Source organism: Lithobates pipiens, unplaced genomic scaffold (assembly GCF_037356315.1).
Source record: "Lithobates pipiens isolate NorthernLeopardFrog02 unplaced genomic scaffold, aLitPip1_a1.2 Scaffold_19, whole genome shotgun sequence".
NCBI classification, from domain to species: domain Eukaryota; kingdom Metazoa; phylum Chordata; class Amphibia; order Anura; family Ranidae; genus Lithobates; species Lithobates pipiens.
In genome coordinates, this window is record NW_027507764.1 from 227,649,458 (window position 1) to 227,673,001 (window position 23,544).

Here is a 23,544-nt window from a genome sequence, read left to right on the forward strand (position 1 = left end):
AGGGTCCCCCAGCTCACACCCACAGTAGGCAACAGGAGGATAGGGATGGTGAGGGACAAAGCCAAGGTCGGGGCCACAAGCAGACAGGAATAGTCAGGGACATGCCAAAAGGTCAGGATCACAGGCAAACAGGGATAGTCAAGGACACGCCAAAGTCGGTAACGGAAAACAACAGAAGAGCACACGGCAGGTAACAGGAAGCTAACACACAAAGGTTGATCAGCAGGGTTGATCTGCAGTGCACAGGTTAATATAGAGTTCTCTGATAGGAGCTAGGGTGGAGCCATGCCAGAGGATGGATTACAAAAACAGTCAGGTGAGGGTCGGCTGGTCTCTAGAGATGAACACATGGAGACAGGTAAGCAGACAAACTCTATTGCATAACCATGACAGGTGGGACATTTTAGGAGGCCACTGTTGGTCAGAGCGTTTTTTTTTCCAAAATGGGACTTTTGAAAAAAATAAAGATACTCACCCAGGTGGTTTGATGCTGCAACTGTCCCCTGCCAGGTTTACACTGAGCACTGAGTGATCAAACACTCAGTTTTTCCTTTAGTGTTTTCCAAAGCTATTGCCTCTGCTAGTAGAGTCTCAGAGTTATGTGCATTTTTTTTTTATTAAAGAACCATATTATATCTTTCTAGCAGAGAGAAACATTCTGAGGCCAGTTCTGACTTTTCTACTCAAGGTCTGAAATCTTTTTTATTTAAATTGGGAATCCATTCTTCTGGTCTTTGTGTCTGAAAAAGCAGTTGAAAAATGGAAGAAGTTGAACTTGGTTCTTTTCTTATCAGCCTGTCTGGAATGAACCAAAGATTTTCAGTAGGTGGACAACCGGTTTAAAGAAGGGTTTGGTAGTTTCTCCAAGAATAATTTCTTACCTACAAGACATTGGGTCTTACTCCTCTTTCAGAAGTCAGAGCACATTCAACAAGAGGTATGGCAGTCCCATGGGCTTATTATGCATAGGTCTGAGCAGAGGTAGCCTGCAAAGCACCTGGAGCACAGCTAATACTTGGAGCACAGCTAATACCTTAATTTGTGATTAGAGTTGAATTTTCTTTGGCTACAACAGAGGCATTTGGTTCTTTTTCTACAGTGGTTAACCATTAAATTCCTTTCCCAGCAGTACTACTAAGTGTTTCCCTCCTTGTTTGTGTTTTGGCATTGCATGTTACGACCTGTAGTAGGCAAACACGAGGAAGTCCAGCAATTGTAAAACTCGATAACATTGCAGGAAAGGAAAATTACAGAAAATATGTCAACAATTTCCCCAAATAACTGATGACTTTTATGTGGCCTTGAATACTATGTTAAAATCAAAGTATTATTTGTTATGGGCCACATGCGCAACTTTCATCTTCCTTGTGGCCCTAAGTGGTTTAAGAATTTTAAAGAAGAGCTCAGTCATTCTGCAGTTGCCAAAAGCTACACTTCAGTTTTTTTTTTTCATTTTTTCTATTTTCAGTACTGCATATATTAAAATGCACTTAAAGAAAGAATTTAATTCAAAAAATTACAAGACATTAATTTGTGTAAAGTGGCCAAAAAAAAATCAGATATCCAAAATTTTAAAAGCCTTCTCTCACTATTGCTGTGCTCACTATTCCTCTCACTATTGCCGCATATCATTTATTGTTTTTTTCAAAATTTGAATTCAATTGCAAGTTAATATCTGTAAAATAAATATAATCGATTAACATGATACTATGGATTTAGAGTCAAACTTACAATGTCAGAGGTTTTTTTTGACCATGAAACACCCTTGTTTGAAATCTGTCCCACATTCCACCTGTTACCTGGAAAATGATTAAGCAATGATTAAGATTTTAACTCATGATTATAGAATAGAAGAATTTACATTGAAGTGCTTTAAATAATTATTTATTTAAATTAGGATATAACAGGGAAGGCCCTTTATGCTGTCTGGATCCTTATTGGGAAGATGTTAATCAATTCCTGTCCTGGCGACCACCGTCTATGATATGAAGTACAGTAAACCTCGGCGCTAACACGGACAACAGAAGCTTGACAGAGGCAAAAACATTTCCCAGTTCTACTAAAAAAATATTATCTTGGCTATCACTGTTCCTGGAACAAGAAATAAGAGGAAACCTTTCATATAAATAGCCAAAGTGGTTAGGCATGAAATAATGACATTTTATACTAATGAAAAATCCCAAGGAACAGTGAAAACCCTGGGTTTAAATTATTACTATTTCTTGAACAGCCATAGAAAATAGTGAGAATTAGATTCATACCTGTTATGTGTATAAATCGTCCAATACAACAATTTTTACATTTGGCTATTCTTCAAAATGCGCACCAAAGTCCAAGCAGAAACAATTTTGTAAACCATTTTTTCATGTTTCATATATTTTCTTTTTTAGGTTTAGCTAACAAATTAGGTAAAAGCAAAATGTATTTTTTTTTACTTTTCCAAGCAGACAGCAATTTAGATACTGTCTGTGCGCTCATGTTATCCCTAAGATGACAGATGCTCTTTAAAAATTTATTCTCATTCTTTTCTACGTCCTTGCTTACACGAAAGAATTGTGGTGCCGCACAGGGTGACTGTAGAAAAACACTGAATACAGCAGTTTCCATGTTCTCTTCGGAGGGGGTATTTAATTATCCCTGGCATACATTAAAAGCTGCAGGTCAGTCAAAGCAGAATTATGGGAAAAACTATATACATACAATCCTTCCTTGTTGTAATTGAAACATATTCATATACCTGTAAATATTACATTTTTAATGTGATGATTCTGGATCATATCTGGATCCTGCCATGTGACTGATGACGGCTTACTGGTCACATACAGTCTTCCAGTGGATCTGTGGGACTACTGTCAGGAGATTATTCGGAAAGCACTAGCCAGTGAATATCTTTGTCTGAACAGTCCCCCGACATCAATCCCTCAAAATCCTTTGTATCGAAAGAGGTTTGGGTCTTTTGTATACCTTACTGTTGACTACGGGTCTGCTTCAAACCTGTAGTTTTCAGTTCAGTTTTCAGGGCTCAGTGACTCATTGTTTTGAAACTCATCCAGAACTTATCCAGAAGTATTAAGACAGGCCATACATGATCCATTTTTTTTTTTTTACATTCAACCAATGGGTTGAACGAACAAAAAATGATCCAATTCTCCCATCCACATATTCAAAGGAGGTGGTGGATTCACTCCCGCTGAACTATTTTATTCTGCCGATGGGGAGCCTTCCCTGCAGGCAGAATACAATTATCAGTGTCGTTGGCTGTGGCCAGCGCTACTGATCGTTCAGGAAAAACCTGACAGGCTGGTTGTATACAAGTCAACCGATAGTGAATGCAATGTGGATTGAAACGCTTTGTGGCTTTTGAGGAATAAATGTAGTAAATGTAGAATATGGTTGCAGTGCCATTTTCCCAGCAGCTGCATGGTCCGGGCTGTCACACAACCACTTGCTGCAGTTGACATCTGCTTCTCTCATTGGTTGTGAGTGAACAGAGCAGCCATGCTGGGACAGAAGACAAGGTATAGAGGACACTGAGGAGGATGTCTGCAGCCAAGAAGGTGAGCCCACCCACTGCACGGGACATCACAAGACAGCAACAAGGGAGGAGAATGAAGCCCTTAGAATGGCAAGAGAGGGAAAAGAAGTTCAAAGAAGTCAGCCCCTGTTCAGGAAGATACTGTGTAGAACTACAAGTCCCAGAGGGAAATATGCATTGCTGAGAGATGGAAAAGGACTGCAAATCCTGTGCTCTAGGTCAGTTTCTCCATGTGGAGAGAAAGAAGTGTGCTGTGTGGAGCCTGTTTCTGGCACTGCTGAGCACTGGTATGATATCATGTTGTGTGATCAGGGCTGCGCTGCTGCAACTATCCAGAGGCTGCTGTTCCTGCAGGGACCAAGAAAGCTACACCCAGACCATATTTAGTTTTGTCCAGGTTTGCAACAGTGATCAGAGCCCCTACCACCACCCTCAGAGACTGCAAAAGGAAAACTAATTGTGCATCTAGTGTTCCAGACACCCACGGGAGGAAGGAGACTGCATGCTGAGTCGTGAGAGGACATGGTCAATATCTTTGCTGCTCTTCTATTCAAAAATACAGTATCACCCCAAAGGATTTGTTTGAATTTACTTGTCTTGTCATTGGAAATATAAAAATCTCAAATGCTGTTTTGGGCTCCAACAGGTAAACCATTGGTTGGTAGGAGGGGATAGGGAGGGGCTGTGACTTTTAGCTCCTGAATGTATGAGAGTGCACCAAAAAGTTTCCACAGTTTTTTTTAATGCTATTAAATATAAAAAAAGTGCTGAAATGTTTTGAAGACCCCTCGTATATATATCTCATATTTAGGGCTCCCCCATAAGTCACGACCTAGGAGGTGCAAACGTTGCCCCTTTAAGCCAGGTTTTGGGTTCCCTGTAAAATTAGGTTTGATAATATCTCTTTTGAGAAATGTTATTAAAAACTGCAATTTGCTATTGTTTAAAGATATTTTGTCACTGTTATTTACTCTGCTGGGCGTTCTGCCCAAATAAACATACTTTCCTTCAGTTCTGGTCTGATCCTGAAGGATCATTATCACTAGGAACAAAGGGAACCCAATCATCTAGTGCAGGGGTCTCCAAACTTTCCAAACAAAGGGCCAATCTACTGTCCTTCAGACTTTTGGGGGGCCTGGTTGTAGCCAGTGGGGGTAGAATGTGTCCCAGGCCCTGCATCAGTGAGAGTTAACAATGCCTCAGGGTGTGGTGTTTTGTTGTAAAGTGCTTGTGATCAGTAGGAGGGGTATAGTGTCACGACATATATAATATTGGGAGGAATAGTGCCCCATCATTGGTGTCAGTAGGGGGAATTATGACCCACTGATAGTGCCTCAAAATCAGTACCTCAAGGGCTGGATAAACGCTAGCAAAGGGCCGCATCCATCCCTTGGGTTGCAACTTGGAGACCACAGATGTATAGACTCCTTTGAGGGTAGCTCTACATCTTTAAATTACCGTTTGTTTCCCCCAATTTTAGCTTTAACTGAAAAAAATAAAAAAAACAAGAAGAAATTATCTCCATGCGACAACTGTGCATTACATCTGATGTACAGCAACCCTTTCCCATTCATGTCTATAGATGGCTGCGTGCAGATTTAGAACAACCAGGAAAACAAATAAACACAATATCTTTAGGCTGCAAGGGCAAATGCACTCAAGTGCTTATAGCCATAATGAAAAAAAATATGATACAGTTTACATACTTGCCATATTTCCGGTTTGGGTTCATATCTTTTCAGGGTGAAATGCTGTGAGATTGGATCTGGCATTTTTTCTAATGTAGACTCAGGAGGTTGTAGCTTTGGTGGCAGCTTAACGTCCCATGGAACAGCTTCATAAGCTCTGTGTAGTTAAATTTAGCAGCTTTGAGATTGCAATGACCTAGCAAAAGACTTTTTTCAGTTGCTGATATGTTAAAATGAATCCTGAATACATGCTATCTATCTTCGTCAAAATATTTTGAAAAAACATAGTGAATAAGTCATTTCTAAATCAAACAATGAATACATTTATTTGAGCAAGAAAGAATCTTCATCTTTTTATTATAAATCAAGTTTTAGAGGGGATAGACCCACGTGGTATTGGCAGCGGTAAACCAAAGAAGAGTAAAGTAGTTTTGTCTTGCACTTTTATTCATCGAGACTGACAGTGTGTTCGATAATGGGTTCTGAAAAAGCAAACAGGCAAAACATGCACCTTTTTAGTGTTCTGTCAGCAATCAGCCTTTTCACCCACAGGGAGATCCTTGAGCATTAGTCATGCCAAGGTCTGGGAGTAGCGAAGACTAATAATGAGGTTTGACTATGATATAAGCTGTGGATCTAGGGAAGGTGGCTTTTCCCACCCAAAGCTCTACAAAGCCTCAGAACTCCTGAAGCCAGAAAAGACTTAATAGATTTATGTGAAAGCAAAAACCTTTTTTTTCTCCACATCAATCACAAATCCTGAAGTCCCTTACTATTCTGTATGTGCTGCATGTGGAAAACCTAAGTGACACATACACACCATTCCACAATTCTGCCTCATACAAAACACCCCATCAATTTTATGTAATAGGTTGATCTAATCACTCACTGGGAGTGATTAATCATCACTGCTACACAGTAAGACATGGCATAACAGGAGCAGTTTTTACATTTTAAGAGCTACGATTACTGTAGGATCACAATTTTTTAGATACTTTTCCCTTTCTATGCCTCATAAGCTGCTTATAATGAGTAAAAGGCGACATTTTTGGATCTGCAAGGGGAGTTGCATGGTGCAAGGGAATATTCCATTTGGTGACAATTCACTTTGCATAGAATACCCAATCGTGTGCAAAAAACAAAAAAAACAAAAAAAAAACAGCAATTTGATTGCACATGATTGGATGATGGAAGTCAGCAGACCTTACTCCACCTTTTTCAGTAAGCTCTGGGCAAATTCCCTAGCAAAGTGAAACTTCCCTTGCAAGGTGAAACTTCCATTGCAAAGTGAACAGTCTATTCACATTCAGTAAATGCATACCACCCAACTTTTGAACTTGAGAATGAGGTACATTTCAGGGAGACAGTGACCTACATCTGGTTTTGTAGACACTGAGAATAGACAGAGAGGTTAAAATAGAGGATTATAAAAGATCTGATGAACCCTGGGATGGAGCCAAAAAATAAGTATCACAGTACATGTAGCACATAGTAGCAAATGAGAGTCATGGTCAAGAGATAGATGGTTAAACAGAAGCTGAGCCTAGTGGCTGTATACAGTGCAGCATTGCTTGAACAAATGAACATCAAAAGGAAATCTTATCTTAAACGTCAGAAATATGAAACACAACACTTAAGGCTCATTCATACTAGTGATGGCACTACTATGCCAGATAGCTCAGCCTATGACACAGTGTGCATGTGCAGTGGTCATCTTGCTGTAACATAGTAGGTGAACCTGTTTATTGCAAAAGAGGTTATTATGCAGCTCTTGTTGTCTTAGTTAACCATGTCCCTTTTGGCCTTGGATTCTATAGCTAGCTTTAGCTTGGGGTTCAATAACCAGCATAGGCTAGAGGTAGGTTAGGCAACTGATGGCCCAGAGGTAGTTAGAGCTCCGGTTGCATGTCAGATTGGAAGCTAATAGGGACTAGGAAGCAGAGTAGCTAGGCTGACCCTGGGTTCCAATATCACACCATGGTTTCTGCTGATGAGAAGCTATGTTCCAGGCCGGTTAGACAATGGCTGGAGGATCACTCCATGATCCCTGATTCTATCTTCGGGTCTTTGACACCAAGACGGGTGCCAAATCGTGATCATCCTCAGGGGCGCCTCAACTGGATTTTGCTGCAACACTCATCTGGAGAAATCTCTTTGTTGATATACGGATATTTTGTACATTGGAAGTATGTACTATTAATAATCTTTTATTATATAAAGATCATATTATTCCTCTACTGATGTGTATCTACTGTATATACTTATGGTAATGTTATATGCTGGTTGTAGTTGTTCCTCTTCTCCCAATTATTTTGAATAGATTACTGGTTAATTTCTTACGGAGGCAATCCCCTCTGCTCACAAAGGCCCTGTCCTGGGTGGAGGCACTGCCAACCCTATTAATTCAACCCACCCTCCCACTTAGCGAAGATTCTGGTTCTCTTAGTTACCTACAGGTTTAGAGCAATATCCTGTTTGGGGAGGGTCATTTCTAATTCCCCCCCCCCAAAAAAAAAGAGAGGGCTAGACATGTTTGTATGTAGATTCTTCAATCACACAGTTCTTTCAGCAGAGTTGAGCAGAGAGAATTCCATGGAACACTGCAATAAAACGATGTCAAGCTAAATAGGAAGTAAAACACAGGTTGCAATGTGGAATACTGCAGCATCCAGCAAATAATAGAATTTGTCCTTAAAGTATTAATAAAGGCAGATTGTTTTTTTAATTAAAAATAGCAAACATGTTATACTTACCTATTCTGTGCAGTGGTTTTGCACAGAGTAGCCCTGATTCCCTTGCCCCTGAGTAGGGATGAGCCGAACACCCCCCGGTTCGGTTCGCACCAGAACTTTCGAACGGACCCCAAATTCGTACGAATGTTAGAACCCCATTGAAGTCTATGGGACTCGAACATTCGAAATTAAAAGTGCTAATTTTAACGGCTAATATGCAAGATACTGTCCTAAAAAGGGTTTGGGGACCTGGCTCCTGCCCCAGGGGACATGGGTTGATGCCTAAAATGTTTTTTTAAAAATGGCCATTTTGGCAGGAGCACTGATTTTAATGACGATTAAAGTGAAAAAAAAAAAAAGTGAAATATTCCTTTAAATATGGTGCCTGGGGGGTGTCTGTAGTATGCCTGTGAAGTGCCACGTGTTTCCCGTGTTTAGAACAGTCCCTGCACAAAATGACATTAAACGGAAATAACACCATTTAAAACTGCTTGCGGTTTTAATGTTATATCTGGTTCCTGCAATATGGTTGAAAATCATTGAGAAAAATGGCATGGGTAGCCGTCCCTGCCCATTACCAGCCCCTTTGGGTCTTGTACGCATATTAAGGGAAACCCAGTACCCATATTAAAAAAAGGAAATGCGTGTGGCCCCCAGGCCCTATATACTCAGAACAGCAGTATACAGGCGGTGCAAACAAGACAGGGACTGTGTAGGTTTGTTGTGTTAAGTTGAATCTGTTTGTAATTTTCAACTGTCCAGTCAAAAAAACTATTTTTAAGCTTTTTGGAAAACATAGGGAAGGGTTATCACCCCTGTATAATTTGTTTTAATTTGTTTTGTCGTCCATCTTTTTTCATCTCACTTGCTGTTGTCTCCTTCCGTTTGCAAGTAGGAGATGTTTGTAAGTTGGATGTTTGAAAGTAGGGGCCTGCCCTATATGCTCTGCAGAAATGGCGGAACAAGGTGTTGGTTTTGCCACAACATTGTAAGCCCTCAAAGTGACTCTTGGTGGGCGCTGGAGCGCCCTGCTGTGAACGATTATATCAAGAATTGTAATTACATGCCATTGTTGAACAGTGGTAGAAAAATTGACCTTTGGTGGTTGTGGTGCTGGTGCCACAACACTATAAGTCCTCACAGTTACTCTGGGTGGGCACAGGAATGGGCCCTCCTGTAAAATATTATATCAAGAATTGTAATTACTAGTCCCTGTTAATCAGGGGCAGAAAAATTGGGCCTTAGGCACTGGTGCTGGTGCCACGACACTGCAACCTCTCCCATATACTCTTGTTTTATTGCAGGAATTAGCCCTGCTGCAAAGCATTGCATCAAAAATTGTAATTAAACGCCCCTGTTAAACAGGGGCAGAAAAATTTGGCCTTAGGCACTGCTGCTGGTGCCACGACACTGCAACCTCTCCCATATACTCTAGTTTTATTGCAGGAATTAGCCCTGCTGCAAAGCATTGCATCAAAAATTGTAATTAAACGCCCCTGTTAAACAGGGGCAGAAAAATTGGGCCTTAGGCACTGGTGCTGGTGCCACCACACTGCAACCTCTCCCATATACTCTAGTTTTATTGCAGGAATTAGCCCTGCTGCAAAGCATTGCATCAAAAATTGTAATTAAACGCCCCTGTTAAACAGGGGCAGAAAAATTGGGCTGATGGCATCACCCAAAGCAAGAAATGTTCTTCCAACATATTAGCGGAGGAGGAAGAGGATAGACAATCAACATAACAGGACAGTCACTCAGCATCAGCATAGGCAGTCTTGAAGGGATGTGATATTTCAAAAAAAGTTATTCAGTTACATCAGCTTCAGGTGCTTGGTAGCTGTGGGTGATCCAAGACTGATTCATCTTGATGAAGGTCAGTCGATCAACTGATTCGGTGGACAGGCGCACCCTGTGATCGGTAACAAAGCCACCAGCAGCACTGAAGGTGCGTTCCGAAAGAACGCTGGATGCAGGACAGGCCAGTAGCTCAATTGCATACTGTGCAAGCTCTGGCCAGTGATCCATCCTCAAGACCCAGTAAGCCAGAGGATTTTCAGTGGGAAAGGTGTCCAAGTCTGACCTTGCCCCTAGGTATTCCTGCACCATGTAAATCAGACGCTGGCAATGGTTGCTGGAACCGATCATACCTTGGGGCTGCGGACTAAAAAATTGTCTGAAAGCATCAGTCAGACGGCCACCTTCTCCACCGCTCCTTCTGACCGATGCCTCAGCAACATGTTGTCCAGGACCAGGAGTTTGTAACCTCCCAGTCTCTGGGAACGCGTTGCACAGACCTTTCTGCAAGGCCTCCCGGAGATGTCTCATCCTCTGCTCCCTCTGCGATGGCAAGATAAGGTCGGCAACCTTACCCTTGTACCGTGGATCAAGGAGAGTGGCCAGCCAGTAATGGTCCCTCTCCTTGATCCAAAGAATACGAGGATCCTTCCGCAGGCTTTGCAGGATCAGGGAGGCCATGCAGCGTAGGTTAGCTGAGGCATTCGGTCCGGAGTCCTCTGGGTCACTAAGGACAACATGATCCGCAGCTACCTCCTCCCAGCCATGTACAAGTCCACGTGTTTCTTGGGACTGTAAATCATCCCTACAAGACTGCTGCTGCTGCTGCTGCTGCTGATGCTGAGTGCCAGCCTCCACCTCCATGCTGACACAATCATCCTCCTCCTCCTCTTCCTCCTCCTCATTCTCTTCCTGTGTGATGGGTGGCACAGCAGGAACACTGTCTGGATAAAGGGGGCCTTGAGAGGCAAGGAAGTCCTCCTCTTCCTGCCTCTGTTCTGCCTCAAGTACCCTGTCCATTATTCCACGCAGCGTATGCTCCAAGAGGTGGACAAGAGGTACAGTGTCACTGATGCATGCACTGTCACTGCTCACCATCCTTGTGGCCTCCTCAAACGGTGACAGGACAGTGCATGCAAAAAACCAAACTCCCCTGACCCTGTCCTGGTGCCGTAGTCGCACAGGTACTCATTGATGGTCCTCTGCTGCGTGTGCAGCCGCTGCAGCATGGCCAACGTTGAGTTCCACCTGGTGGGCATGTCACATATAAAGCGGTTCTTGGGCAGGTTCAACTCCTTTTGGAGCTCAGCCAGCCGAGCACAGGCATTAAATGATCGGCAGAAATGCACACAGACTTTCCTGGCCTGCTTCAGGACATCCTGTAAGCCGGGGTACCTGCCCAAGAACCGCTGCACCACCAGGTTAAGGACGTGAGCTACACAGAGCACATGGGTCAGTTGTCCCTATCGGAGGGCGGAGAGGAGGTTGGTGCCATTGTCGCAAACCACCATTCCTGGCTTAAGCTGGCGTGGCGTCAACCACCTCTCGGCCTGCCCCTGCAGAGCTGACAAAACATCCACCCCAGTGTGGCTCCTGTCCCCCAAACAAACCAGCGCAAGCATGGCATGGCATCGTTTTGCCTGCGTACTTGGATAGCCCCTGGAACGCCTACGGAGCTGAAAGACAGGTAACGTCCCTGTCCATGCCTGCTGGACCATGAGTCAGCGGTAATATGCACCTTACCGCTGACCGCCCTGTCCAGCGAGGCAAGGACATTGCCTTCCACATGCCAGTAGAGAGCCGGAATCGCCTTCCGTGAGAAAAAGTGGCGTTTGAGGACCTGCCACTGAGGAACCGCACATTGTACAAACTCACGGAAGGGGGCCGAGTCTACCAACTGAAAAGGCAGCAGTTGAAGTGCTAGCAATTTAGCCAAGCTAGCATTCAACCGCTGGGCATGTGGATGGCTGTCAGTGAACTTCTTTCGCCGGTCCAGCAGCTGGGGCAGGGGCATTTGCCTGCTATAATCGGACGTGGGTGTACCGCTAGCAGAGTTCCCAGAAGTACTTGGCTGTGACACACCTAATTCTACACCTTCATTCCTCTCAGAGCAGGTTTCAGAGAGGACTGAAGGTCTAGTGGGGTTGGAGATGCCAGCTGATGAGGAGCAAGGAGAGGTCCGCTTTGTTCTTTGGTGTGGGTCTTTGAGGTACGCTTGCCAACGAGCTGCATGGCAGGTCAACATATGTCTGGTCAAGCATGTGGTGCCCAAGCGGCTGATGTTTTGGCCACACGAGATACGCTTGAGACATATGTTGCAAATAGCAGCGGTGCGATCTGATGCACTCGTCTCAAAAAAGGCCCACACCAAAGAACTTTTAGAATAACGTGCAGAGGCAGTGCCCTGCACAGGCGGAGCTCTGCGGTGTGATTCAGTCGGTGTGCTGCCCCTAAGCTGGCCCCCGGAGGGCATCCTGCCTCGTTGGACATGTGCCTCCTCCTCCTCCTCCTCTCTCCTACCAGGCACCCACGTGGAGTCAGTGCCCTCATCATCCCCTCCCTCTTCATCGCTGTAGCAAACCTGGCAATATGCTGCAGCTTGTGGAACATGACTGCCAGATTGCTGTCCTTCTTGAGCATCCCCTCTCTCTGCATTCACGCTACTGCCTTCCTCTAGCTGAGTGTCATCATCAGAGGCAACAAAACACTGGGCATCCTCTTGGAGCATGTACCCAACACTGTGCTCAAAGAGTTCAGGAGGCTCCTCAGGAGGACGTGGTGGGTCTAGGGAAGGAGTCACTGATGATGACATTGAGACGAGGGAAGACGATGCGTTGGCAGCTGCTTTGCTAGTACCCTGAGACTGGGTGAGAGAGGATGAGGAGGATGAAGAGGGCTTGGTCATCCACTCTACCAAGTCATTGGCATGTTGTGGTTCAACATGTCCAGCTGCCGAAAAGAAGGACAAGCGTGTCCCATGGCCACGTGCTGATGACAATGCACTGCGTCCACGACCAGCACTGCTGTCTCTAGACACAGAGCCTGCTTGCCCTCTTTTATCGGTTCGCGCCTGTCTGCCTCTCCTTGCTGGCCTTCCAGACATGGTAATGGCCTGAAGGGAGTTGGGTAAAACAGCAGTTGGGTAGTGTATATTGTGCTGGAGGCACACAACACCCACTAACTCCTGCAGATGCCTTTATTATAGAACACCAGAGATAAAGGGGTATACTGTAATGGAGTCACACAACACCCACTAAGCCCTGCAGATGCCTTTATTATAGAACACCAGAGATAAAGGGGAATACTGTAATGGAGTCACACAACACCCACTAAGCCCTGCAGATGGCTCTATTAGAGAACAGCAATAAAGGGTAGATACAGGTGTATATTGTGCTGGAGGCACAAAACACCCACTAACTCCTGCAGATACCTTTATTATAGAACACCAGAGATAAAGGGGTATATACAGATGTATACTGTGCTGTGCTGGAGGCACACACAACTTCCAATAACTCCTGCAGATGGCAAGTGGGCTCAAATAGAGAAGAGCTATGTAGGTGGATATAGCGGTATGTACTGGGTACAGAGCACGCAGACAGCACGCACAAGCTCCTAACTAGGGATGAGCTTCGTGTTCGAGTCGAACGTACGTTCGACTCGAACATTGGCTGTTCGTTCGTTCGACGAAATCCGAATTCTTGGTCCGTTCGCGTCAAAATTCGTGTGGCGCGCGCGGACCACAATGCACTGCGGTGGCGCAGTGCATTGCTGGCTCATGATTGGCCAAGCATGCACTGTGACCCCGCATGCTTGGCCAATCGCAGCGCCAGCAGCGAGGAGAGCCATGATTGGCCACAGGCATCCTGCCTGTGGCCAATCATAGCTCAGGCTGTGTAGTGCATGCCCCACACTATATAAGGCCGCCTTTGAGGCGGCCTCGTGTAGTGTGTTGGCATCTGAAGCAGTGGGTGTTCTGTGTACCTTCAACACAGTTACACACCAATCGTTTTTGGCTGATTTCCTATCTTGCTCTTGTGTAGTGGTTATTGTCTGTGCCCTGACCGCAGTATACACCACTACACTATATTCACCTCACCTATCTAGCTAGCTAGTGATCTATCTTTAACCACTTAACAACCGGCCATTGCCGATTAACGGCTTCAGGGCGGTTGTTTAACTCTGAGAGGCTGTTAATTAACGGCCTCCCAGAATTCTGCTCTCGCGCGCCCCCTGGGGCGCGCACTCGAGAGCATCCGTGACCGCCGGGTCCACAGGACCCGGCGCATCACGGATCACGGTAAACGGCCGCTCGTCGCGGCCGTTTACCACGTGATCGCTCCGTCAAATGACGGAGTGATCACTTGTAAACAAACCGGCATCATGTTATGACGCCGGTTCCTCCCTCCCCTCTCTGTACCGATCGGTACAGCGGAGGGGAAAGAGATCGGTGTCAGCAGCGATGTGGGCTGCATCTGCAGTGCCCACATCGCTGCTCACCGAATTTAACCCCTCAATTCCCTGCCAATACTCTGCAATACCAGTGCATACTCTGCAGTACCCTGCCATTACTCTGCAGTACCCCCCATTACTCTGCAGTACCCTGCCATTACTCTGCAGTACCCTGCCATTACTCTGCAGTACCCTGCCATTACTCTGCAGTAACCCCCATTACTCTGCAGTACCCTGCCATTACTCTGCAGTACCCCGCCATTACTCTGCAGTGCAGTACCCTGCCATTACTCTGCAGTACCCCCCATTACTCTGCAGTAACCCCCATTACTCTGCAGTACCCTGCCATTACTCTGCAGTACCCCGCCATTACTCTGCAGTGCAGTACCCTGCCATTACTCTGCAGTACCCTGCCATTACTCTGCAGTACCCCCCATTACTCTGCAGTAACCCCCATTACTCTGCAGTACCCTGCCATTACTCTGTAGTACTCCCCAATACTCTGCAGTACCCTGCTATTACTCTGTAGTACCCCGCCAATACCCCGCCAATACTCTGCAATACCCTGCCATAAATTGCCATACCCAGCCATACTCGGAGATACCCAGCCATACTCGGTGATACCCTGAAATACGCAGCCATAGATGCCCCCCACCCCTCACCGCCCTCCGGTGCTTCTACCAACTCGCCAGTACGATCAAAGCCAGAATCTTTTTTTTATTTTTTATTTCAGGCTTCCCAGCCTAGAGGTGAGATGTGGGGTCATATTGACCCCCAGATTTCACTGTAAAGAGGACCTGTCACCCCATATTCCTATTACAAGGGATGTTTACATTCCTTGTAATAGGAATAAAAGTGATCAAAAATATATTTTTGGGGAAAAAAATGTCAAACTAAAATAAATAAAGTAAAATGAACAATAAAAAAAATAAAAATAAAATTAAAGCGCTCATGTCCCCATGTGCTCGCATGCAGAAGCGAACGCATGCGTAAGCCCCGCCCACATATGAAAACGGTGTTCAAGCCACACATGTGAGGTATCGCCGAGAACGTTAGAGCGAGAGCAATAATTCTAGTCCTAGACCTCCTCTGCAACTCAAAACATGTAACCAGTAAAAAAAAAATGATGAAGAAAAAATTACTAATCTGCTAAATTTTATAACAGAAACAAAGAAAAATTCATTTTTTCGCAGAATTTCCGGTCTTTTTTCTTTTATAGCACAAAAAATAAAAAACTGAGAGGTGATTAAATACCACCAAAAGAAAGCTCTATTTGTGTGAAAAAAAGGACAAACATTTCATATAGGTCCAGTGTTGCATGACTGAGTAATTGTCATTCAAAATGTGAGAGCACCAAAAGCTGAAAATTGGTCTGGTTATTAAGGGTGTTTAAGTGCCCAGTGGTCAAGTGGTTAATAATAGAGCTTGCAGTCAGTAGTGTTAGGAGATAGTGCGTGCTGTCTGCGTGCTCTGTACCCAGTACATACCGCTATAATATAGGGCAGGCCCCTACTTTCAAACATCCAACTTACAAACATCTCCTACTTGCAAACGCAAGGAGACAGCAGCAAGTGAGATGAAAAAAGACGGACGACAAAACAAATTATACAGGGGTGATAACCCTTCCCTATGTTTTCCAAAAAGCTTAAAAATAGTTTTTTTGACTGGAGCTACACTTTAAAAATGTACCAGTTGAAAATTACAAACAGATTCAACTTAACACAACAAACCTACACAGTCCCTGTCTTGTTTGCACCGCCTGTATACTGCTGTTCTGAGTATATAGGGCCTGGGGGCCACACGCATTTCCTTTTTTTAATATGGGTACAGGGTTCCCCTTAATATGCGTACAAGACCCAAATAGGCTGGTAATGGGCAGGGAGGGCTACCCATGCCATTTTTCTCAATGATTTTCAACCATATTGCAGGAACCAGATATAACATTAAAACCGCAAGCAGTTTTAAATGGTGTTATTTCCGTTTAATGTCATTTGGTGCAGGGACTGTTCTAAACACGGGAAACACGTGGCACTTCACAGGCATACTACAGACACCCCCCAGGCACCATATTTAAAGGAATATTTCACTTTTTTTTTTCACTTTAATGGTCATTAAAATCAGTGCTCCCGCCAAAACGGACGTTTTTAAAACTTTTTTTTGCATTGACCCATGTCCCCTGAGGCAGGAGGCAGGTCCCCAAACCCTTTTTAGGACAGTATCTTGCATATTAGCCGTTAAAATTAGCACTTTCCATTTCGAACGTTCGAGTCCCATAGACTTCAATGGGGTTCTAACGTTCGTAACGAACGTGGGGGCCGTTCGCAAGTTCTGGTGCGAACCGAACCGGGGGGTGTTCGGCTCATCCCTACTCCTAACACTACTGACTGCAAGCTCTATTATAAAAGATAGATCACTAGCTATATAGGTGAGGTGAATATAGCGGTGTATACTGCGGTCAGAGCACACAGACAACAACCACTACAGAAGAGCAAGATCGAAAATCGTCCGATAACGATCGGTGTATACTGTGTTGAAGGTACACAGAACACCCACTAACTGCTTCAGACGCCAACACACTACACAAGGCCGCCGCGCTGGCGGCCTTATATAGTGTGGGGCGTGTACTACACAGCCTGAGCTATGATTGGCCACAGGCATCCTGCCTGTGGCCAATCATGGCTCTCCTCGCTGCTGGCGCTGTGATTGGCCAAGCATGCGGGGTCACAGTGCATGCTTGGCCAATCATGAGCCAGCAGTGCACTGCGATGACGCAGTGCATTGTGGGCCGTGAGCGCCACACGAATTTGGCGCGAACGGCCCATAACGTTTGGAATTCGCCGAACGGGCGAACAGCCAATGTTCGAGTCGAACGTATGTTCGACTCGAACACGAAGCTCATCCCTACCGCTGAGCACCTGAACTCTTGGCCCCTCCCTCTTGCCAAGTGCCCCTATAGCAAACAGCTTGCTGTGGGGGCACCCAAGCAGGCTCGCTCCCAAGCCGCTGCTCTGTGTGTCCATTCAGACACAGTCGTGGATCGGCCCCACCCCCACTCTCTCCTCATTGGCTCACTGACTGCGGTTGACAATGGCTCCCACTTCTATCTCAGCCATTGAGGAGGGAGAGACCCAGAGCAGCTGAAGCTCTTGTGCACATTGCTGGATTGAGAGGGGGCTCAGGTAGGTATGGGGGGGGGGGCTGCTGCTGCACAAAGACATTTTTTATTTTATATAAGGTCTCAAGTATCAATAAAGTTGTATTATCATTTGTCACTCTAAAAATCTTGCCGTTGAATGCAACTCACAAGCAATTGGACCAGCAGAGAACACTCATACATATCACACATATACTTGCTGGAGAAACTAGTGAGGTGAACTGTGAATGATTCCCTTATTGGCAAGCCAGATTTTATGGGGTTTTGCTCAGTGAGGGAGTGATGATGTAGAAGCATGTGCTCTGTGGACATATCCTAGATTGTGTTTCTATGGACATGTAGCGCTGACATCCTTGTCTATTGATGTGATTATGCATACTGTAATAAAAGGTTAATGGACATTACTATGTTTCCGTATCCAGAGCCATCTAGTGACCAAATATGGGTAATGCACTTGTATATTGTTACCTCTGAACAACCCAAAAGACTTATACAGGAAGTGACTGTTGTTTTGATTCAGAAGGTTGACTTTGTTACACAGGAGTCTGTGTGACCTACCCATGAACACTCTCTTATGCAGTGCATGCTGGGTAGGAGATAAAAGGGACCTGAGCAGCCATTTTAGGTCTCTTGGGATCGCGTTGCCGGCCTGTGCGGATCTGTGAGGAGGCTCCCTGGAGACAGTGGCCCACAGCCATTGCGGAGCACAACTCTGTTTGTTTGTGGAGTGACCTGACGGTGCCTGAGAGATGGTGACCAGATTGAGAAGGTCCAGCGACACTCATTGGAGCAGTGGAGGACTGGATACATCCAGCGGAGCGGTACAGAGCATCTGGCCCAGCTGACAGAGAAGCAAGCTGCAGTCACTGGACCCAAGTTATCACACGAGCTCCTATCCAGTTGGTGAGCAGGTTACAGCCCACCGTTTGTTAACTTTTACACGCAGTTAGACTCACATACAGGCCTCACTGGAATTTGTAGTCCCACGGAGTAGGAGCAGAGCAACTGACACAGAGCAGGCTTGAGGCCTATCTACTCTGGCGCCTCAAGCATTGTAAATTAGTTATTGGAGTCACACCAGGGGCACCTCAACCTAACTTTTCATAAACTGTGGATTACAAATTACAAAGGAGTTATTTTAGCTAGCGAAGAAAGAAGATCACGGACTAAGTACTTTAAGTGAGATCTCATTCATAGCTTTTAAAGTGAGGGGAGCTCCCAGGTAGGGATGACCGAACGGTTCGCCCGGCGGTCGTTTTGCGGTGAATTTTGGCTGTTCGCCATCTGCCTGATCGGCGGACTATTGTCGCCGTTCGCCCGGCGGACTTCCGTGTTTACTGTGTAAAAGAACTTTGACCTATGATGACACATCCATCATGGGGTACAGGACAGCCAATTGAGACATTACAGCACATGGACACTTGGACAAAGTGTTAGTGCCAAGATACATCTGACCACAGACACGTGGTCTAGCAAACACGGGCAGGGAAGGTATATCACTTTTACTGCCCACTGGGTGAACCTTCTGACGGCCGTCAAGCATGTAACCCGTGGCACCCGTGTAGATTTGGTTTTACCGCCACGGATTGCATGCAGGCCTGGCTCTTCTTCTCCTCCTCCTCCTCCTACTCCATCCTCCTCCTCGGCTGACTCCTCCTTTTCCGCTGCTAGCGTCTCTTCCGCTGCGCCGCCCAAGCTCCCCAGAACCTATTCGACATGCCAGCTGAGACGTTGCCATGCCGTGCTGCATCTGTTGTGCCTGGAAGCCAAGAGCCACACTGGCCCGGCACTCCTTTCAGCTTTGCGTTCACAGGCAGATCAGTGGCTAACACTGCTCAATTTGACAGTTGGTAAAGTGGTGTGTGACAACGGTGCCTATCTGCTTAGCGCATTGAAACAGGGCAAAATCACGCACGTGCCATGCATGGCACACATCTTAAACTTGGTCATGCAGCGATTCGTTGTCAAATATCCTGGGGTCCAGGACATCTTGCGGCAGGCAAGGAAAATCTCGGCCCATTTCAGAAGATCTTACACGGCCATGGCTCGCCTTGCTCACATTCAGTGGCGACACAATCTGCCGGTCAGACATCTTATTTGCAATTGCCCGACGCGATGGAACTCAACCTTCTATATGCTTGATAGGCTGCTCCAGCAGAAACGTGCAGTTAACGTCTACCTGTATGAACTCTGCGGCAGAACAGGTTCTGGGGAGCTGGGGTTTTTTTCACAGCGCCAGTGGCTGCTTATGCGCGACGCATGCAGACTTCTGCGCCCATTTGAGGAGATCACCAAACTGGTCAGTCGCAGCCATGGCGCCATCAGTGACATGGTACCTTATGCCTTCTTTATGGAGCGTGCATTGCGTCATGTCATTGATCAAGCTGTGGAGGAGCAGGAGCGGGAAGATGAGGAAGTCGCAATGCTGGATGAATTCCCAGGGGGGGCTACTCTATCTGAGACAAGTCAACAACAGGAGTCTGGAGAGGAGTCAGAGGAGGATGGTGCCGGGGCGGATGAGGAGGAGCAAGAAGAGCATGCTTTAAACCTTTCTGGGATCCCTGTTGTTGTGCGTGGATGGGGAGAGGAGACTGAAGAGGACTACATTATCCTGGATGATGAGCAGGAGCCAGGCCACCACACCGCTTCCAGTTTAGTGCAAATGGGGGCCTTCATGCTCCAGTGTTTTAATAGGGACCCCCGTATAAAAAGCATAAGGGTCAAGGACCAGTACTGGGTGGCAACGTACTTAGACCCCCGGTACAAACACAAAATGGTGGAAATGTTACCGCCGTCACAGAGGGCTGTCAGAATGGAGAACTTCCAGGCCTTGCTTCGAGAAATGCTGCATTCTGCTTTTGCGTGCGCTGGCAGAGGAGCAATTCCCACTCCCAGAGAAGGAGTTGCGGGTACCAATACAACAGCGCCTGCAAGAAGAGGCCGGTTTGAAGATGTGTTGGTGACTTCGGATATGAGGTCATTCTTTCAGCCGACCCATCGACAGGTGTCATCCGGATCCAGCATCAGGGAACGCCTAGACCGTCAGGTGTCCGACTACATCGGGTTAACGGCCGATGTGGACGCTCTGAGGAATGATGAACCCCTGGACTACTGGGTGGGCAGGCTTGACCTCTGGCCAGAGCTTGCCCAATTTGCAATCGAACTGTTGGCTTGCCCCTCGTCCAGTGTCCTGTCCGAAAGGACGTTCAGCGCAGCAGGGGGGATCGTGACCGATAAGCGTACTCGCCTAGCTCACGACAGTGTTAACTACGTCACATTTCTAAAAATGAATGAGGCATGGATCTCGGAGGAATTCAACACATGTGACCAGTAGACCATGTATATGTCTATAAACAATTTTTTTAATCCAGCACACAGACCTTCTTTCTTCATTTGGCTCACTTCCTTGTCCAAAAAAAGCACACCGTTCTTATATGCCCATACCATCCTGTTTGAAGAGGTTGAGCGGTGTCATATTTCTACTGGGGCTGCTTATTATGAGGGGCTCCCACCATCACTGTGCTGTGCTGACTTCCTCCTGGGGCTGCTTATTATGAGGGGCTCCCACCATCCCTGTGCTGTGCTGACTTCCTCCTGGGGCTGCTTATTATGAGGGGCTCCCACCATCCCTGTGCTATGCTGACATCCTCCTGGGGCTGCTTATTATGAGGGGCTCCCACCATCCTTGTGCTGTGCTGACTTCCTCCTGGGGCTGTACCTCTGCTGTGCATATTTTGAGGGGCTCCCACCATCCCTGTGCTATGCTCATTATGAGGGGCTCCCACCATCCCTGTGCTATGCTGACTTCCTCCTGGGGCTGCTTACGGTGCTGGTGTCAGTGCTGTATATAACGGTGCTGGTGTGAGTGCTTTATGTCACGCTGCTGATGTTAGTGCTCTCTATCATGGTGCTGGTGTCAGTGCTGTATATCACGGTGCTGGTGTCAGTGCTTTAAGTCACGCTGCTGATGTCAGTGCTCTCTATCACGGTGCTGGTGTCAGATCACTATCACGGTGCAGGTGTCATTGCTGTATGTCACTCTGCTGATGTCAGTGCTCTCTATCATGGTGCTGGTGTCAGATCACTCTATCACGGTGCAGGTGTCATTGCTGTATGTCACGCTGCTGATGTCACTGCTCTCTATCACGGTGCTGGTGTCAGATGACTCTATCACGGTGCAGGTGTCATTGCTGTATGTCACGCTGCTGGTGATCATCTCCTGCAGCCTCTTCTTTGCCTACCCTGACCTTCCCTCTCCTCCATTGCCTTCATGCGCTCCACAGTCCTGAATTGTCACAACAATTTCACATATAAAAAAAGAATGCTTGTAGTTGTCGATCCCAGATTCACCTCATACATGTGTTATGTCATTGGCCATGTGGTGGGACTATGTTTGCACAACTAGTAATTATTTTGTGGCTGCAAATTTGACTGTAGGTTTGCAAAGTTCGCCTCCTATTGAAGTCAATGGGGCCCGCCGCGAACTATCGGCCGCGTTCACGGTCCGCGTTCGTGAAACGTCCCCTCGGAAGTTCGTCCATCACTACTCCCAGGTATTAATACAAATATATATATATATATTGTTCTAAATTGTTCCTATTGAAATACATTGTGCTGTCGTCCTATGTTGGGATGACAGCACAATTTCTGTAACCACCTGTTTTGAATATTCTACAGTAAAATATATTTTTCTGGTTAAGAATCCAGTGTTGTGGCGTACTGTTTTTCCCCATAAGGTGGAGCCAGTGGATCCTGAGGTTACAATACAGCTACTTTGCATTTGTATTATATTGTATTGTATTGCATTGCACCACAGCTGTGCCATGGGGATTGAGTCAAGTTAGTGGTGTTACTGGTAGACTGCAGGCCCAAATCAAACCAGCAGCTCCTTCGGGGGTCAGTGCTACAGACACATTTGGGTTGTGTGAGTACGGGACTGGTCTTTGGGGACATAGTTCTGGTTTTATGAATACAGTGCTGATTGTGTCTCTGTGGAAACTATTCCTGGATATGTCAGTATATATTGATTATGTCTCTGTGGAAACATTTCTCCTTGTGTAGGTGCAGTACTCTGCAGGCACATTCCTTATTATGTCCATATGTAGTGATTGTGTCCCAGTCTACCTATGGAAACATTTCTAGTTGTATTGTGGCAGTTGGCTAAAATGGCTGAATTTGGAACAAAACGGTTGCTTCTGATAACATATTCTTGTTTGTAAAAAGTGCTAAGGTTTTGTACATTTAAGTGAGACTAGCATGTAGCACGTATGCAGTTAAGAAATTCCAAATGTTTGCATCTAACTCCTCCTTATTCTGAGAAGCTAGGATCAGAAGGTTAGTGGCTGATAAATTAGGCAGATAACTGAAAGACTGTAGAAGATATTTGCTAACAAGCATATTAGGGGCTTACACAATGCCTTAGGAAGGTCTATGTAATTGTTAAAATATATACATGCTATAATGGTCCATAAGCTCGCACTTTGTAACTTAGGCCGCGTACACACGCGCGGACTGTTCGCCCAACCTTGTTCGTCAAACAGTACGACCAACAGTCCGCTCAAAATTTGCATGAGCGGACTTGACCACACACGATGAACGAACAGTCCGCTGAAACCGTGCGCGATGACGTGAATGGCACGTACGACGGGACTAGAAAAACGACGTCCTATACACTGCAATGCAACCTTCGGCGTGTAAATTCTTTCTGAGCATGCGCGAGACTTAGTTTGACGAACAAGCCTACACACGAGCGGACTGTCCGTTCAAACCAAGTTTCAGCGGACTGTCTAACGGGAATTCCGAAAAACTTTGTTCGTCAGACTGTCCGCTGAAACTGTCCGCTGAAGCCCACACACGAGCGGACTGTCCGCTGAAACACTGTTCAGCGGACAAAGTTGGGCGAACAGTCCGCCCATGTGTACGCGGCCTTAGTGTTAACCGGGACAGTGTCTTTTTGCTGGCAAAAATAAAAAGTTTGTTTTTCTTAGAGTCTGTTGTCCAAAGTTATAGCTGATTTCCCAGAACTTAAAGAGCTTTTTGCTGCAATATTACTCTGGTGCATTTGGCCAGGAAACTAGGTGTGACTGCTGTGACAGGTGAAATTCCAACATGACCCATAGTGATTGGACTAAAGCTGGTGTCTTGGATTGCTGCGTTATCTCAGGTGACACTGGACAACATTTGTCTGGGAGA

General features: G+C 46.0%; 1 protein-coding gene across 1 annotated transcript in view; it reads right to left on the reverse strand.

Moving 5' to 3' along the window:
• Window positions 1-23,544, reverse strand: part of SPMIP7 (sperm microtubule inner protein 7) — a 147,888-nt gene that overhangs the window by 65,979 nt on the left and 58,365 nt on the right. The window contains exons 4-5 of the mRNA XM_077491781.1: window positions 5,242-5,380; window positions 1,732-1,799 (exon numbers count right to left, since the gene is read on the reverse strand). Of these exons, the coding sequence (XP_077347907.1) occupies window positions 1,732-1,799; window positions 5,242-5,380 (207 nt within the window). The remainder of the gene's footprint in view (window positions 1-1,731; window positions 1,800-5,241; window positions 5,381-23,544) is intronic.